The following is a 16,047-nucleotide window of genomic DNA, read 5'->3' as shown; positions in this document are numbered from 1 at the left end:
ACAGAGCTGGAAGCATCCAGCATCCTGCTGCAGCCCAGCTCCTCCGCGCGCTGGGGGCTTCGTGCTCCCCCCGGTTGGGAGCAGCAGGGAGCAGAGCAGGGGAGAAAGCCGGGGGGGACGGGGAGGTGGGTGGCAGGGAGAGGGGCTGTCACCACCCAGCCTGACCCCAGCCCAGGGCAGGGAAAGGATGGTGACAGCAGCTCTCTCCTCATGCAGCAGGAGCTTGAGAGCAGAGGCACACAGGCAGCGGAGCAAGGGGAGCATGGCGGGGGGGGTCCCCACTGGGCTCTGCGCCCCCAAGACCGCTGGGCATCCAGGCTCTGGGTGCCAGGGACACGCACAGGGGGACGCTCGGCCCCCAGACCTCTCCGCGCCAGGACTACGCAACACCCCTTCTGGCTCCCTCCCGCTGCCCACAGCCGGGGCTGGCTCAGATGTCCCCCCAAAACCCCCAGGTGTCACCAGGGTGGCCCCCCCCAGCGCGGGGACGGGGCTGCCCACGTACCTGTGCAAAGCTGGGGGGGTGGGGGTGGGGGGGCTCCCGCCTCACTGCTGCTTGCAGGTGGAGAGCTTGCGGATCTTGCTGCTGGCAGAGCAGGCCTTGCGGGAGGGGTTGGAAGAGGCGCTCGCCCGCCGCTCCGCCTTGGATTTGGTGCTCAGCTGTCCCGACTCCGTCCCGTTCATGCAGACGGCCTTGGGCAGCCCCTTGGCGCGGCTCTGCCCGTTCTGCCCTGCCTCCTCCTCAGGCACCTGTCCTGCAAGGCAACGGCGACGGTGAGGCAGAGGAGGGCAGCGGCCCCGCGGCAGCCCCCCCGCCCCGCAGCAGCCCTTCCCCTCGCCCCGAACGCACGCTGCTCCCCAGGGAGCCCGTTTCTGCGCCTTCGAGTGGCAGCACAAAGCCGGGGGGAAGATGCGTGAGGCTGGGAGCCCGAGGCTGCACCCCCCCCCCTTCCCGCTCCCACCGAGGACTGGTTTCCCCCCCCCCCATTTCTCCAGCACACAGCAGCTGACGTCCCCAGCGCAGGCGAGAAAAGCCGAAGGTACGAGGGAGAACCACGGACGCGGCCAGCCCGGTCCTTGGGAACAGCGTGCCCCCGCCTCCCCGTGCCCACCGTGGACCCCCGGCAGCAGGGAGCAGAGGGGCAGCAGTGGAGGAAGTCACTCCTCCTCCTCCCTCCTTCCCTGGCGGAGGGTGCGGGTCCCAGCCCCATGGCGGAGTACCCAGGGGGTTCCACGTGTTCGCAGAGCGAAGGGCCGGCTGCTTTCACAGCGCAGGGGAAGGGGCTGCGTCACCCACGGCCACGTCTGGCCAGGGACGCTGCCCACTCGGGCAGCAGCTCAGCCGTGCCACCGTCCCCTACAGGGGACAGCCAGATGGGAGAATGGTTTCCAATCAGCCCCTCTCCCCTCCCAGCTCAGTGTGACTCAGCACAGCAGATGAAGAGCCATTTCCAGAGGATCTGCCCGCTGCCATGCCATGGCTGGCCGGGGCTCGGTGACAGCCCCTCAACTGGGGAGTGACGACAGACCCCCAGCGCAGCCCTGGCCAGGACGGGGGTGACACCGCCGCAGACGTTCCCATCAATAACGCGGCGCATCCCCCAGCCCAACGCAGGGCTGATGAGAGGATTCGTCAGGTTCCCGGCTCCCCCCCACCGGATCCAGCCGAGGCAATTTCCTTCCAGCAGGAACGTCACGCTCCAGGGCCCTTCAGTTATGACTCAGAGGTTTGAGTGGAAGCGAAGGCTGTAAGACGATTATGTATAATTTTCTTTAAAGGATGCTCAATCCTTTCTCTGCCAAGGCCGAACGGCACGTCATCCCTCTGTACTTGCGCCAATGATCACCCCACCGCTGCCGAGCGCGGGGAGGAGGGGGCTACACACAGGGCTGGGGGCAGGGGGAGAGCTGCTTCCCCTCTGGAGAACAGCGGGGGTCCACCTCGGACCCTGCGTTCTCCTCCGCCGTGCTGCATCCTTCCCGGGTACCGCTGCGGCAGCGGGTCCTCCATCCCCGCACGGCTCCTGCAGGGCGCCCGGCAGCTCCCTCCATGGGTGAGGAGTCCTTTGGGAAAACCAAAGGACACGGAGATCACCTTGTTCGGACAACATCGCCTTCAGCGCCCACTTTCCTCTCCCTGAAGGAGTGATGCTGGGGAGAGGGATGAGACTCGCTGAGACCCGAAGCAGCGAAGGCGGCAGGAGCCCGGCCCCCGCGCAGCCCCCAGCCCCTCTGCCCGGCGGGAACGGGCTCGGGCGAAGCCTCCCCGGTGGGGAGCACCCAGAGCAAACCCACATCCCTGGGAATGGGGCAGCAGATTGAGCGCCTCCATGGCCTGGCTGTGAGCACCAGAGATGCAGGGGGCTGACCAGGGAGCGGAGTTCTCCCCTTAACAGCAGGGTTAGCTGCAGAGCTGGAATTACCTTGAGAAATTACCCAGGCGATTGATCTATAGATCAAAGCGGGCAGTTTTTCAGGCCGGTCAGAGCCCGGGAGCACCGTCTGGTGCTGTGGTTTGGCCACGCCAGAGCCGACCCCTGGGGTGAGATGCTGCTGCTCTGCCAGGGGCTGGGGGCCCAGGAGCAGCGGGAGAGGGAGGGCAGGATGGATGCGCCTGTCGTAGGGTAATTCTGGGTTATCAGTGCAATCGATTCCCCCTCGGACCTGCTGGGGAGCTGCCCCTCCCTGATGGCTCCACCAAGTCTTGACACCGCTCCCGGTTACCGGCTTGGTGCCGCCGACCTGAGCGCTGCCGCCTTGCCCCGGGAAGGGACAAGGACGGACCCGCCGGGGACGGCTGCTGGCTTGGCGCACCCCAGCCCACCCCTGCCAGAGCCGATGGCAGCCACCGCGCCGCGGGGGGAGGCCGTGCAGCCTTGAGCCTCCCCAGAAGCAGAGCCAGCTCCTCGCACAGCTCACCGCCGGGATGGGGGGGCCTCGGAGGGCTGTCACCACCTCCACGCCTGGCCCAGGAGCACGAGGCAGCAACGCTGCACCCGGCTGTGCCCTTAGGGACCCGCTACCCACGGATCGGCTTCTGACCCCCTACGAGGGATGCGCCAGGAAGGGCTTGGGGCAGCCAAGCTCTAGCAGCGGCCCTCCAGGAGAGGGGGACATGACGGCCCCAGAGCTCCTCCAGGGAACAGGGGGTCCCCCTGACTCGCTGTGGGTCAGGGGGTTGCCTGAGAGCAGCCCGGCCATTCCACCTCCAGCGGTCAGGGCTTTCCCTCCGCTCCCTGCATCCCAACCGCGCGGCTGCAGAGCCTCAAATAACCACATCCAGAGCAAAACCGGGCAACTTCTCCTTCCCCTCCCTCAGCGGAACTCAGGCCAAGGCAATTAACATTTCTGACTGGGGGGGGAGGGAATAAAAAAAATTATATCCAAACAGTTCATTTGTCTTTTGTGTGACTCTTCCCTCCTCCCCCTCCCACCCTGCTTCAAAAGCACAGTCCCAGGAGCCTATTACGGATACCAAGGAGGGAGGGTGAATCGCAAGCTAATTTTACCTCCCTTCACCAATGACAGTTGCTGACGTCCAAATTAATGAAAATAAAAATTCAACACGGGATGAAGTCTTGGCAACTGCCTGCCCACGCGGAAGCCAGTGACCCAGTGCTGTGTCTGTTCGAACAGCCGTCTCCTACCTTACCGCTACCGGCTGCGCGGCGCTAAAAATAAAATAAATAAAAGGAGGGCTGGGAGAGGCACTGAGAACGTGCGCGTCCGTCCTTGCCACCTCTCACATTTCTTAATGGCTCCATCCAGCTCATTCAGGCACAAAAAAAGGCTGCAAAATAAACCCGTGAAGAGCTTTTTTGAATTGCCGTGTTCGTCAGACACAAACCCGCGTAACATGATTTGCGGCTGGAAACGCACCTTGTCGAGCACCGGGCATTACTTAAAGACTCCGATCCTGCCTTTATTTTCCAGGCTCAGAGCGAAACAAAGACCCAGCATCTGGCTACGCAGCCGTTTGCCTCTGCGGGAGGATTGGGGCTGCAGCGGAGGAAGGGGTTAATGGTAGGGGAGGGAAAAAAAAGCAAAAAAAAAAAGCAAAAAAAAAAAAAAAAGCAGAGCGCAGCCTTCTAAATGTGAAAGGCAGCACAAAAGCAAGAAGATGCTCACAGCCATTCCTTACATATGCTGCCTCTCTCCGATCAGGAGGCAGCGGCTCCGGGAGAGGATGCTGCGCTCGGGGAGAGGATGCTTTAGGGAGAGGATGCTGCGCTCGGGGAGAGGATGCTTTAGGGAGAGGATGCTGCGCTCGGGGAGAGGATGCTGCATCACGTGCTCCATGCTAGTTATTCTCTCTCCTCAGCGCTTCCCTCGCATGAGGTGTTTAACACCGATTGAACCAGGGGCACGTAACATTTAAAGCTCTCCACAGAGCTGCATCAATCTTTAAATAACCCTTTAAAAATGAAAAGCCCATTCTCCAAGCCCCTTCGTCCTCTGAAGAAGGCAAGATTTAATGAGGTTCCCCCTCTTCCCCTCCCAAACTGCACACCCACTCCCACCTATGAGTCACTCGTACTCCTGCTCTCGCTGCCCAGCAGAGCCACAACTGAATTCATCACTCATTTCAGGTTGGGTTGGGGTTTTTTTTTTGTTTTTAAAAAAAGTTTTTATTTAAATATGGCGTCACCGTTAGAAACCTAACACTCACACGGAGCTGAGCAAGTTCAAAAGGATCCTGCAGGAAGAACTCGGTTAAAAAAACCAAAAAACCAAAACCCCAAAAGGTAAAAGTTTATTCTCTGTGCCAGCTGGCCCCCTGCCTTCGCCAATGCCACCCAAAGGTAGGGGAGCCCAGGCCGGGCTCCCTCCTCACCCCGCTCCTCCCGGGAGCCGATTGGGAGCGCTGCACTTCTGGTGAAGGATCTCTGTCCATCCCAAACAGTGAACCTGTGAACTGCACCCCCGGATCCCGTCTCACCAGCCCCCCCTTACCCTTCTTTTTGTTAACAGCCTTATTTTAAGGGTTCTCTACAAGTCCTGGGAACAGCCTGATCAGAAGTTGTAGGGTAAAGTCGAGGATTCTCCAGCCTTTCTCCCCAATTCTCCGCTGTTCAGCGCTTCAGTCCAAACCAGATCTGTCCCTGACAGGTTCGGGGGCACATGGGACTATACTTTCTAGGGCAAGCCAAGCCAGAGGTGATTTGTCCGAGGGAGAAGAATTTGTTCCATGCTCAAATACGTTCCCAAATCAAGGGTGGTAGAGAGCCACACGTGTTCAGACTCGACGACCTACCTAAGGCAGGGCCCTGCCTACGGCGACAGCTGCTCAGGAGCAGCACCAGAACATCCAGCACCACGAAATCCTCCTCCTGCTCCGGATGGTTCCCCGGATGGTTCCCCAGGGGCTTCCTGAGCTCTAGCCCACATCTGGCTGTGTCTGATACCCCCAAAGAATCCACCCTTCGCGGCCGCATCCAACTCGGTCACCAACACTACAAAAGCTTAACACCCAAGTGCTGGGAAGAGGACATTCAGACTGGTTGGAAACAACGCTTTATTTCATTACCTCCCTAAGCAATTAAGCAATAACTCTTGAAATAACTGAACAGTTAAAACCCATAACCATTCACCAGTTAAGTCAAACCAAAATCACGCCCAGCCCACCCACCCTGGCTAACTGTAACGGGGGAAGTGAAGATCTATGGGACCACAATTGACCTTTAGGTCTCTAATCCCTCTGAAACAGCACAAATTACACACGAAAACTTAAAAAAATCTTCCAGTAATTTGCCTGTCATCTTCTGACATGACAGCTCTTATTTGGGTTTAAATACCGCTGTTTGCATTAGGAGTGTATAATAGCTGATATTAGCACTCTGGAGATGATCTCCCGCTATCGGAGTCACCTGCCTGCGCACGGGGGTACCTCCGGCTCAGACACGGCTGCTGGGAGAGCACGGACAGGCTGCGGCCGGGCTTCTGGGCACGCAGGGGGCCGTATCGCTGCCCGTGGGACATGGCCGCAGCCCCCGCGGCAGGAGGTGGCCCGGGAGCCGACATGGGGACAGCAAAGGCGTACACATGTGGGCACAATCCTTCACCCACTCGGTGCAAGGGCTCAGCGCCAGCCCTCACCCAGCTGGGAAGAGGCTCTCGCACACTCTGCTCTGCAGAGGAAGGGCAGAGCACTGTGGTTTTCCAAACACAAGACGATAACGTGCAACACCCAGCGGCCGTGCGGCAAGTCAGAGACCCTCAGCAGCCACCAGGACAGACAGCTCCGTCCTGCTGGACACACCACCACTCCCTAATGCTGTAAGCCTGCCTAAGCTGATGCGTTTTAATCGCACTGAAGTGCATAAACCAGGCAGGAACGCAGGCTAATCACTACTGGAAAAGTTAAAAAGAAACAAAACATTTTAGCTTAAGCGAGGACAGGAATGAATCTTCTGTACAGCATCCCTCATGGGGCAGGTCTGCAGGAACGGGCTGGATTTCACGTGCTGAGTAACCCACCCCGAAGGCAGTCACAAACCGTCTTCCTCTGCAGCGCGCTGCGCCCCACCAGCTAGCCTTTGCTTCAAAATACAAAGCCAAAACCTAAAGAGTGATTCCCTTGCACAAAGCAGCTATCTGCTTTTGAAATAATACAACTGTCCTGGAGATAGGCGGGATCCTGCTGAAGCTTGGGGGGAGCAGGGAGATGATCCTGCACCCTCCAGCCACTGCTGGAGCTCCCATTAGCTCAGGCCATGGGAAGCCCAAGCGGGCACTCACTGGCTTTGGGGTCTAGGCTAAGCTTCACGCTCCTCTTCTGTACCCGTGGCCGATGGGGGCATGGCTTCCTCTCCAAACAGCTCGTCACGACCGCTCAGTGCTCCGCTCTCTCCTCTAAGCCCTGCCTCAGCCTCCTCCTCCGCAGCTGGGAACGCAGAGGGAAGCAAGAGAGCACCGTTAGAGACACGCACACGCTCATCCTCCAGACTGGCACCGAGGGAGCAGCAACAGACTGTCCTGTGGGCTCTCGGGTTGGCTGCAAGACAGTCAAGTCCTAAGAGCAACAGATCTACTCTCCCGGAGGTTACCGGCTCACATGGCTGGCCCTCCGAGCGCTTACGGGCACACGCAGCCCAACCATACCTTCCTTCTGCCTCTTGAAACCAGCTCAGAAAGGACAATGTAAAATCAGGAAGAGGCATAAGTGATGCTGGTTATGGATTTCAAGCCTGGCAGTCTCATCGTTGCGCTCAGGCCTCACGGCGTGACGCTGCTTCCAGCCCCAGCATTTCTGCAGAATGTCATCTCAGGCACTTACGCACGGGCTGTTCCCGGCGAGGGCTCTTGCAGAGGAAGATGGCCAACCTCTGACAACGGGGAAAGCACCTGGCAAGTCCTCTTCTCTACTTAGAAAGGCCCCAGCAATCAAGTACGTGCTTCAGCGAGTCACTCGCATTTTTAAGAGGATCTCTGCTTTTTAAAAGCCTCCACTAAGCTGTGAGGAAAGGCCTGGCCCTGGTCAGACTCTAGCACAAGTCTGCAGGATGTAAGAAGAGAGCAAAGGACAGAGCTCTGCAGGTCACCCAGCTGGCACCGGGACATTAGTTCTATTAGAAAAGGTTATAAATTACCCCACCATCACCAGTGAATCAGCACTTGGAAATAAATCTATTTCGCTTTGATGAGACTCCCTTCATCTTGGCAGGCTCCACCTCCGACCCACCTACGCATCCCTTTGGTTGAACATCTGAACGGCCACCCTGTTGGGGACCGGTCCCCAGGGATGCCACACAGCTCGGCACAGAGCGCTGGCGTAGCCTCTCCCTTCTCCCCTCGGAAGGCACTGCCTGGGGAAGCCCATCTTGTTTCAAGTCGTTCCCCCCAGAGAAATTTTGGGCGTTGGGCACAATTTGAAGCTTATCACAATTCAAGGCCTGACACCTCGTTCTCCCATGACAACGCATCAAAAAAGCGATTTCTGCCTAACCAGGAAGCCAGGAGAAATCCGAGGTCTTCAGGTGTGAGATTTGGTAGAACCAGATGTTCCTTTTGCTCAGAAGCTCACCGGGCCATCACTAAGGAAAGACTAAAGCAGTTTGCTTGGTCTTAAGCTAAAGAAAATAAGGCTTTCGTTACCACAAGGGAAGGTCAGTCACAGGTACCGCTGTTCACACTGCGGTAACGTAAATCAGCATCCCTACGAATAGCACTGGAAACCTTCCCTCCAGAACAATTCAACTGGGCCGGAGCAATTAATCGAGAAACTCATGTTTCTGTTGATGCAGGCGGCGAGAACACAGGCAACGTGACAAAGAAACTGCTGCCTCCGTCACACAGTCCCGCGGCGGCAACGACTCTCCCTGCTGACAAGCGACGTGGCTCCCAGGTACGGGGAGGCCAGAGAAGGAGAGCTGCTCGATTACCACCACTTTGTAAGAACCACGTGGTTAAAACCGCCCTGCACTTACTAGTTAGCTTACCTTAAAACAACAGGAAACCCCTAATAAAGCAAGCAGCAATTCTGTAACCAGATAGTTATCAAGACCGGAGCAGAAATAAGCTTCTCAAGCACAAAGCTCCAAGCACCCTTCTTCCCCAGATGTGCCATCTCCTCTGAACACTGAGTCATTTCAGGGCTCCCCTCCAAAACAACTCAGTCTAGCAAAACCGGCCAAAAGAATGAAATGTGCTAAACAAGAGTCCGGCAGGAGCAAGCTATTCCTGGGCGAAGGCAGGAAATTGGCACAGGGGGAACGGGCAGGAAGGGACAGCCTGGTTGATCAAATAAAGGACCAAGGCATCCGGAGCACCACGGCTCACTCCCCATGCGTCACTCCCGCCACTTAATAATCAATAGTCTCCGCCGCCGCCGAAAGGATTATTCAGACCTGAAGGCCTTTCCTAAAAAGCTTTAAACTGACCACAAAAAAAAAAAAAAAGGGAAAAAAAAAGGCACTTCTGCCCTACCCATCCCAGCATCATTCTCTCCTACCTGGTACTGTGAAGTCCTGAGTGTAGATGATATCATCTTCAATGTCATACAAGTCATCATCTTCTTCCTCATTGTAGCCATGCAGATCTTCCAGATAAGGCACCGCCGTCATGCTTCTCCACCTGTCCTTCGTTTCTGGGCTGGGAGGTATGGGCACCAGAGCCTCTGCCTGAGCGTGTTTCTTACGAAACCAACTGCGAAGAGTCCGAGAGCAGAGTTTCATCAGTACGGCGGCCCTTCCCGGAAGGCACAGAGAAACCCCTGCCACTACAAGATGGTCCCAATCCACCCCAATAGTCCAAGGTACGTGCAGTTTGTTTATGGAAAAACTTCCTAGCCGCCTTTTTGCCACTGTGGGTTTTTTAATGTGTAATAACCAAGAGAGGCAAGCGTCAAGTCTGTCTTGCTGACAACACTGCAGGGACACCGTCAGCTGTGTCACCACTCCATGAGGTGCTCCATCCACCGGGCGCTTTGTCAGCTACAGAAGAACTGACAGATCTGCCCGGCCGTGAGCGTGTTGGAGCCTGCAGCAAGACACACGGGCGTGCGGGACACCTACAGCTGGGCAGCTCAGGGCTGGAAACAGCGCAGGAACGTTTTCTCCATCCCCAACTCGAGCCCGAACTACCTACCTCTAAGTCAAAACCCATTAGCAGAGCTGCTAGAGGTCCCGAAACGTATTGTCAAAGCAAGCAGCGAAGGAGAAACTTCTCCTGTCCTAAAGCTGAGGCTAATCCAGCCCAACAAGACAAAAGAAAGTTTACAGAGTGTCAGTCTATGGAGAGTGGCGTTTACTCACAAGCACCTTTAACAGGCAGTTTTCAACATGACTGCCGCAAAAATGCTTATACTTTACCTTTTCATCCCACCTCTGTCTCAAGGGACTTCTACTGCATTTAAAACCAGTCACCACAGTGCTGCCATCTGCCCAGCAAAGGATATCAGCTCTGAAAGCTGTTCTTAATCAGATGAAGAATCCAACAGGCTTGCATCACATCAGCGCCTCTGAAGCCAGATGTGTGGCCTCTTACATTTTTACCGTACTTTCAGAGCAGGGTTCCAACACCGGCGTGTCTCTGGGACACTTCTCAGCTGCGTGTGGGCACCGAAGCTTTCCTAGGAGTACTGCTGGAGCCTCCCCGCTCCCAGTGATCCTCTCCTGCATGCAGGTGGGGAACAGAAGTTCCTCCAGCCCCGGGTACTTCCAACATGCCTTTCCAGCCCACACGCCTCCCGCTGCTCCTGGCTGCCCCTCACCACGTCCCGCAGCAAGGGAGCACCAGCTGCCTGTGCCCAGCAAGCGACAAGGTCAGGCGATGGCCACCCAGTCGCTCCCTCGCGACAAACGGTGCTGCTCTGCTGCCTTCGAAGCTGGGTTCCTGCTCGCAGGGAGGCAGTCCCAGAGGCACTCCATCAGGTTCTTACTTGTGCCTTGCCCCGGAGGGTTGTTCTACACAAAGGAAGGGTCAGAAAGCACCAAAATCTCCCACGTTTAGGACCATCTCCTGAACCACTGCCTGTTTTCCGGAGAAACTTTTGAGCTGGCACCAATATCAACCCCCCATTTCTACACAGTGGGTTGGATGTCAGTTAAGGCACCAGGACCCCGTTCTTCCTGGGCTTTGCATGGTGACAAAGGAGAGAAGAGACTCGTCAAATCAACTGCACTCTCATGACCACCTCGCTAAATATTATGTAGATGCCACTTACCTGCACAAAGTGACCTTTCAAGGCCAGGTTGGACGGGGCTTGGAGCAGCCTGGGCTGGTGGGAGGTGTCCCTGCCCAGGGCAGGGGGTTGGAACCAGGTGATCTTTAAGGTCCCTTCCCACCCCAACCGTTCTATGATTCTACGAAAGGGACATTCAGAGTCTTTCACGGCAGGAGGCAGCCTAGGAACTCTAAGCTTTCTCCCCCATACCGCTTTCAAAGTTTACTTCAGGCTACAAAAGGGTGCTGCTTTAGGAAGTGGCTTAAGGTCTCTCTGAAAACACACCTCAAAAGCAGAGCAAAGATCTAAAATTATCCCCTGCCGGCATATCCGCTTCTCGGCCTGCCGACGGCTGCCCCAGACAAGCCTGATGCGAGCCGAGCGTTCCTCCTGCGCGGGCACCCAGGAGCTCGTGGAGGACAAGCACCGCAGAGGGCCGGCCGCCAGGCACCGAAGGGCTCTACAGCCCCGAGCCATCTGGTTTTTATCACTCCCGTTCCAAACTCATTTTAGGAAGTAAGGGTTGGATGCACCTCCTGCACAGAAGAACTGTTATTATAATTTTGGTCTAGTCTTACATTGCTTTGACAGTAGGCCTAAAAAAAAAAAAAAAAAAAAAAAAAAGAGTGGCATTCTAACAAAACTATCCAGCAAAAGCAAGGAGTTAGGAGATAAACAAATGAAAATGTAGCTATTGGGACAAATCAGCTGGGATTCAAAGGAGGACCCCTTATCTAGAAATCCTGCTTCACAATTAGCATCTCTAAAAACTGTTTTCTTGGTAGTGATTGAGTTTTAGAGGCAGTCTGCCGCTCCATGAGAAAGCCCCCATTAGAGCCCCCATCGTGCCCTTCTCAGTAACAGAGTGGACATGAGGAAGAAGTTCTTTACCCTGAGGGTGGGGAGACACTGGCCCAGGTTGCCCAGAGAGGGGGTGGAGGCCCCATCCCTGGAGACATTCAAGGCCAGGCTGGATGAGGCTCTGAGCGACCTGATCTAGTTCAAGCTGTCCCTGCTCACTGCAGGGGGTTGGATGGGATGGCCTTCAGAGGTCCCTTCCGACCCAACACCTTCTATGATTCTATAGCCTCAATTTTTAAAAGGAAATGTGTTTCGGTTAATCACAGAGCATATCGATGTCATGCAAGGAACCACATCCTGTCCTTCCCTGCTGACAGCGCGTACGGACGGACACCACCCCAAAGAGCTTCGAGGTTGGCACGTTCCAGTTCCACGCTGCTGCTGAGCTACTGGCATTTCTTCCATGGTCACACCGCAACTGTACTGGAAGCTGCCGTGAAAGCAGCGTGTTTTAGGAAAGCAACAGAGACCTGGATACAGATCTGATTTGTCAAGTACGAGCTCCGGCTCCTCAAGTGGCATTACAAGGGTTAAGTAAGAGGCCAGCCCAGGTACTAACTAGATTTTGGCCAACAGTTGCAGCAAGGCCGGTGGATGGCTTCCTCGGTGATGTGCATGGCACACAGCGCTCCTAATTTGATCATTCGATTTCCTCGCCTTGGGAGTCTGCTTTCATCAAGGAAGTGACTGCCAAGATCGCAAATTCAGCCTGGGCTGATCCAGCCTGGCAGGATCATCGAGCACAGAAGACCCGACACAGCCACCAGCTATTTTTGCCAGGGGCACTGGAGAGGGATCCAAACTAAATGCCAGGGACCTAAGGAAAATGGAATATACAGGACAAGTGAGATCAGAACGACCGCCATCAAAAGGAGCATTTTAAAGGGAGAAAGCCTAGAAGTCTATAGCAACTAGTGGTTTTATTTCGCTGTATTTCAGCTCTGCCTCTTTCTTTCCTTCTGTCCTACTTACCAGGAGAGTAAAAATAGGTTTTTATTAGCAGCAGCAACCTGAATCACTGCACTCTAGTCATAATGATTCTATCCTCTGGGAGGTGATTTCAAATACTTGCATATGCATATATGGTAATGAGGATATAGAGTGAGAAGAGAAATTCATTGAAGTTCTAAGAAAATCAAAGACCTCTTGGAAGAAGCCTCAAGCAATTCTGTATGGAGTAGCAGAGTATTTCCTGGCAAGCAATTTTCCAGCAGGGACAGGGATTCTGCTTTCTACACTGGGGCTAAATGTTCTTAGGGAAGATTTGCTCTTCAGCCGAGGACCACTGGCTCCATCAAACGCCCTGATCTGGCTCAAGAAGCTGCTGGCCACCAACTACGCCAGGCGGCAGCTACTCTCCCACAGCACAACTCCCCCATCGCTCAGCGATGCAGATGAGAAAGTCCCTCCTCACCCTGCCTTCACCACCGACCCCGAAGCACAGGCTGGACTAGAGCACTGCTGACAGAGCACCCTGTTTCACAGAATCACAGAATGGTCGGGGTTGGAAGGGACCTCTGGAGATCATCTCCTCCAACCCCCGGCCACAGCAGGGTCACCCACAGCAGGTGGCACAGGAACGCGTCCAGGCGGGGTTGGAATGTCTCCAGAGACGGAGACTCCCCCACCTCTCTGGGCAGCCTGTGCCAGGGCTCTGCCACCCTCACAGCAAAGAAGTTCCTCCTCGTCTTGAGACGGAACTTCCCATGGGCAAGTTTGTGCCCGTTACCCCTTGTCCTGTCCCCGGGCACCACTGAGAAGAGCCTGGCCCCATCCTCCTGACACCCCCCCTTTCAGTATTTATCAGCGTTGATAAGATCCCCCTCAGGCGTCTCTTTTCCAGCCTGAAGGGACCCAAATCCCTCAGCCTTTCCTCATCAGAGAGGTGTTCCAGTGCCCTCAGCATCTTGGCAGCCCTTTGCTGTCCCCTCTCCAGCAGTTCCCTGTCCTTCTGGAACCGGGGAGCCCAGATCTGGACCCAGCGCTCCAGATGGGGCCTCCCCAGGGCAGAGCAGAGGGGGAGGATGACCTCCCTCCACCTGCTGGCCACCCCCTTCTTGATGCCCCCCAGGATGCCATTGGCCTTCTCGGCCACGAGGGCCCATTGCTGGCTCATGGTCACCCTGTTGTCCCCCAGGACTCTTTCCACAGAGAACCCCCAGGTCTCTTTCCACAGAGCTGCTCTCCAGCAGGTCACCCCCAACCTGTCCTGGTACACGGGGTTATTCCTCCCCAATTTCACCATTCATTTCCAGTTTCACTGAAGTTTCCTGAGCCTACTGCCCTGGCACAAACACAGCCCTTTACCTGCTGCTCACAGACTGCTGCTTCAACGCTAAGGAAAAAGAAAAGCTTTCCCAGAGATTCCGAAGGCACCCCTTATCCAGAAAACCCCTGGGAAGAGCAGATTCCTCTCTGGTCTGTGGAACATTTCGTCACCACCGCCAGCCCTGGAAAAGGGAGTGAAGGCAGCAGCACTTAGGAGATCATTTCTTACTACTTTGCCAGCTTGTCGAGAACGCCTGCAAAGCACAAACCCCAGACAGCAGTGGCACAAGTATTAATTGTGATCCTGCCAGTTAAGAAGTGGTATCCGGACGGGTCGCTGTAATCTACAGGGAGATAAGACAGCAAGGGTCAAGGACTGAATGAAAAAAGGAATCTGGGGCAACCGATGCTTAATGAGCCTGTCTGGTTTGCAGCTTCCAAGCTTGAATCTTACATCAGAAGTCATCACTCTGCTCTTTTCAAGTTCTGGTATAAGCAAGGTTAAAATAAGAATCAGTAAGCACAGCTGCAGCTTCCGAATACTTACAGCTAATTTACTTCCCATTCTAGGTCACAAACATTTCAGTTTACTTCTTTTGTATATGGACAATTTTCTCCGAAACCAGATGCCAAGCTGCAGATCTCCACCCTGCCAGAAAGGATCGGGTATGAACCATTCTCCCCATCCCAGGATACTGGAAGCTTACTGGAAGGTCACCGTCACCGCAAGAAGGGAGTAACAGCGTTCCGGTTTCATTCAGTCCTCTCGCAGGAAAAGGTGGAAGGCACGCAACAGCGTGCCTCGGGGAAAGGCAACACACGCTAGCAGTAAATATATAGCAGCGTCCCTGCACTGGCTGCTCCAGCTCCTGTGACATCGAGAGATGTCCAAGTTCTTAAGTCAGAGTCATAAAAACATAGGAGTGAGTAAGAAAGAGCAGCAGTTTTTCCCCTCGCTGCTGCTCAGGCAAAGGCCGCGGTTCAGACTGCTACGAGGAGGGGTGTTCTGCGCACAGATGGAGACTCGCGTTCCTTTCGCACACCACGCAGTCGCATTACGAAACCGACGTGCAGAATGTGGGTAGAAGAACCAAAGATTCCTGCCATGTGCCTGCCCCAGGGAAGGAAGGCAGAGCCAGGGGCCTCCGCAAGAAAGGAAAGGAGGAGAGAGCGCTTTTGTCTGTGTGTCCCACCGGGGGGAGATTATCTATGACACCAGGGACAAGGGACGGGAAAAGCCCATCAGTACACACGCTGCAGCGGAGGTTAAGAGAAACCCCTCCCGCTCCCTCAAACTCAGGCAGAGAAGCCAAGGAGCAGCCTCAGCACCTGCAAAGGATCTACAGCGGCAACGCACCCAAATTTCCACGGGCTCCATGGCAGAGCACCCAACAGCCACCCTCCCACCCTCTCGGGGAGGACAAGAGCACCGGGAGGGTGGCACGGCAGCCTCCAGGAGGTCAGCAGGAGACACGAGCCCAAGCAGGGTAATTTGCACCTCCACTAATAAAAGGCGGTAGCGCCTTCCCTTTCTCGCTCTAAACTCTTGCAATGGTATCTATGACTGCACAAATTAAGTGTGACACTTCTGGAGAAGGAAGGCAAGATGGTTGCCTTGGAAACAAGGGACAGAGGTAGAATTCTACATCCACTTCATCACTTTAAGTGCTGCAGCAGGGTCAGTGAATTAGTTACAAAATGCAGTATACGAGCATTAAGCCCTTCAGCAAAAGCACGGGGTAGAGAGGAGATGGTGAATAATCTGTGGGGAGCAGGTCGCTAACTCCCTGGCTCCTGGCAGCTTTTCTTCACTGCCCCATGCCCCCACCCCACGAGTACCAAATATTCACCGAGGTGAACTAGAAGTGTCAGTTTTCCATTGAGCATCACCCTATCCGGATCCTTCTGGGCAGAGCAGGTTCCAAGGCTCTGCCATTGTTATTCAAGGCTCAGCTTCTGGCAGTTCATAAACTCTTAGGTGAGGGGCTGAAAGAGTTTTAATTCATTTCCATTTACAACTCCCAGGTCTGCGCTGCACAGATTGCCTGGGTTTGAAAAGCCCCTGAAAGCAAAAAAGAGGAGGACGTAGCTTTGTCCTGCTGAATTAAAACAAAGTGCAGGAACACGAGCCTGGTGCAAGAGTTTGCTACAGAGGTGAGGAAAGGAGGAAGGCAGCTGGCAGGTACAAAACTGAGCGGACTCTGCCTACAGCATTCTTCAGACAGGGCTGCCACTGCCGGGGGGGGAAACACTTG

At 55.3% G+C, this 16,047-nt stretch overlaps 1 protein-coding gene across 4 annotated transcripts in view; it reads right to left on the bottom strand.

Moving 5' to 3' along the window:
- Positions 1–534: 534 nt before the first annotated feature.
- Positions 535–16,047, bottom strand: part of STK11 (serine/threonine kinase 11) — a 43,955-nt gene continuing 28,442 nt past the window's right edge. For 3 of the 4 annotated variants that reach the window (XM_074565507.1, XM_074565504.1, XM_074565506.1), the window contains 2 exons: positions 8,951–9,144; positions 535–755 (listed from right to left, as the gene is read on the bottom strand). In XM_074565507.1, coding sequence (XP_074421608.1) covers positions 547–755; positions 8,951–9,144 — 403 coding nt within the window. In that variant the 3' untranslated portion in view covers positions 535–546. The other variant, XM_074565508.1, reaches the window with a different exon arrangement.

This window comes from Larus michahellis, chromosome 23 (assembly GCF_964199755.1).
Source record: "Larus michahellis chromosome 23, bLarMic1.1, whole genome shotgun sequence".
NCBI classification, from domain to species: Eukaryota; Metazoa; Chordata; class Aves; order Charadriiformes; family Laridae; genus Larus; species Larus michahellis.
Note: the sequence above shows the minus strand (reverse complement) of the source record. Positions and strands in the feature narration are given on the sequence as shown.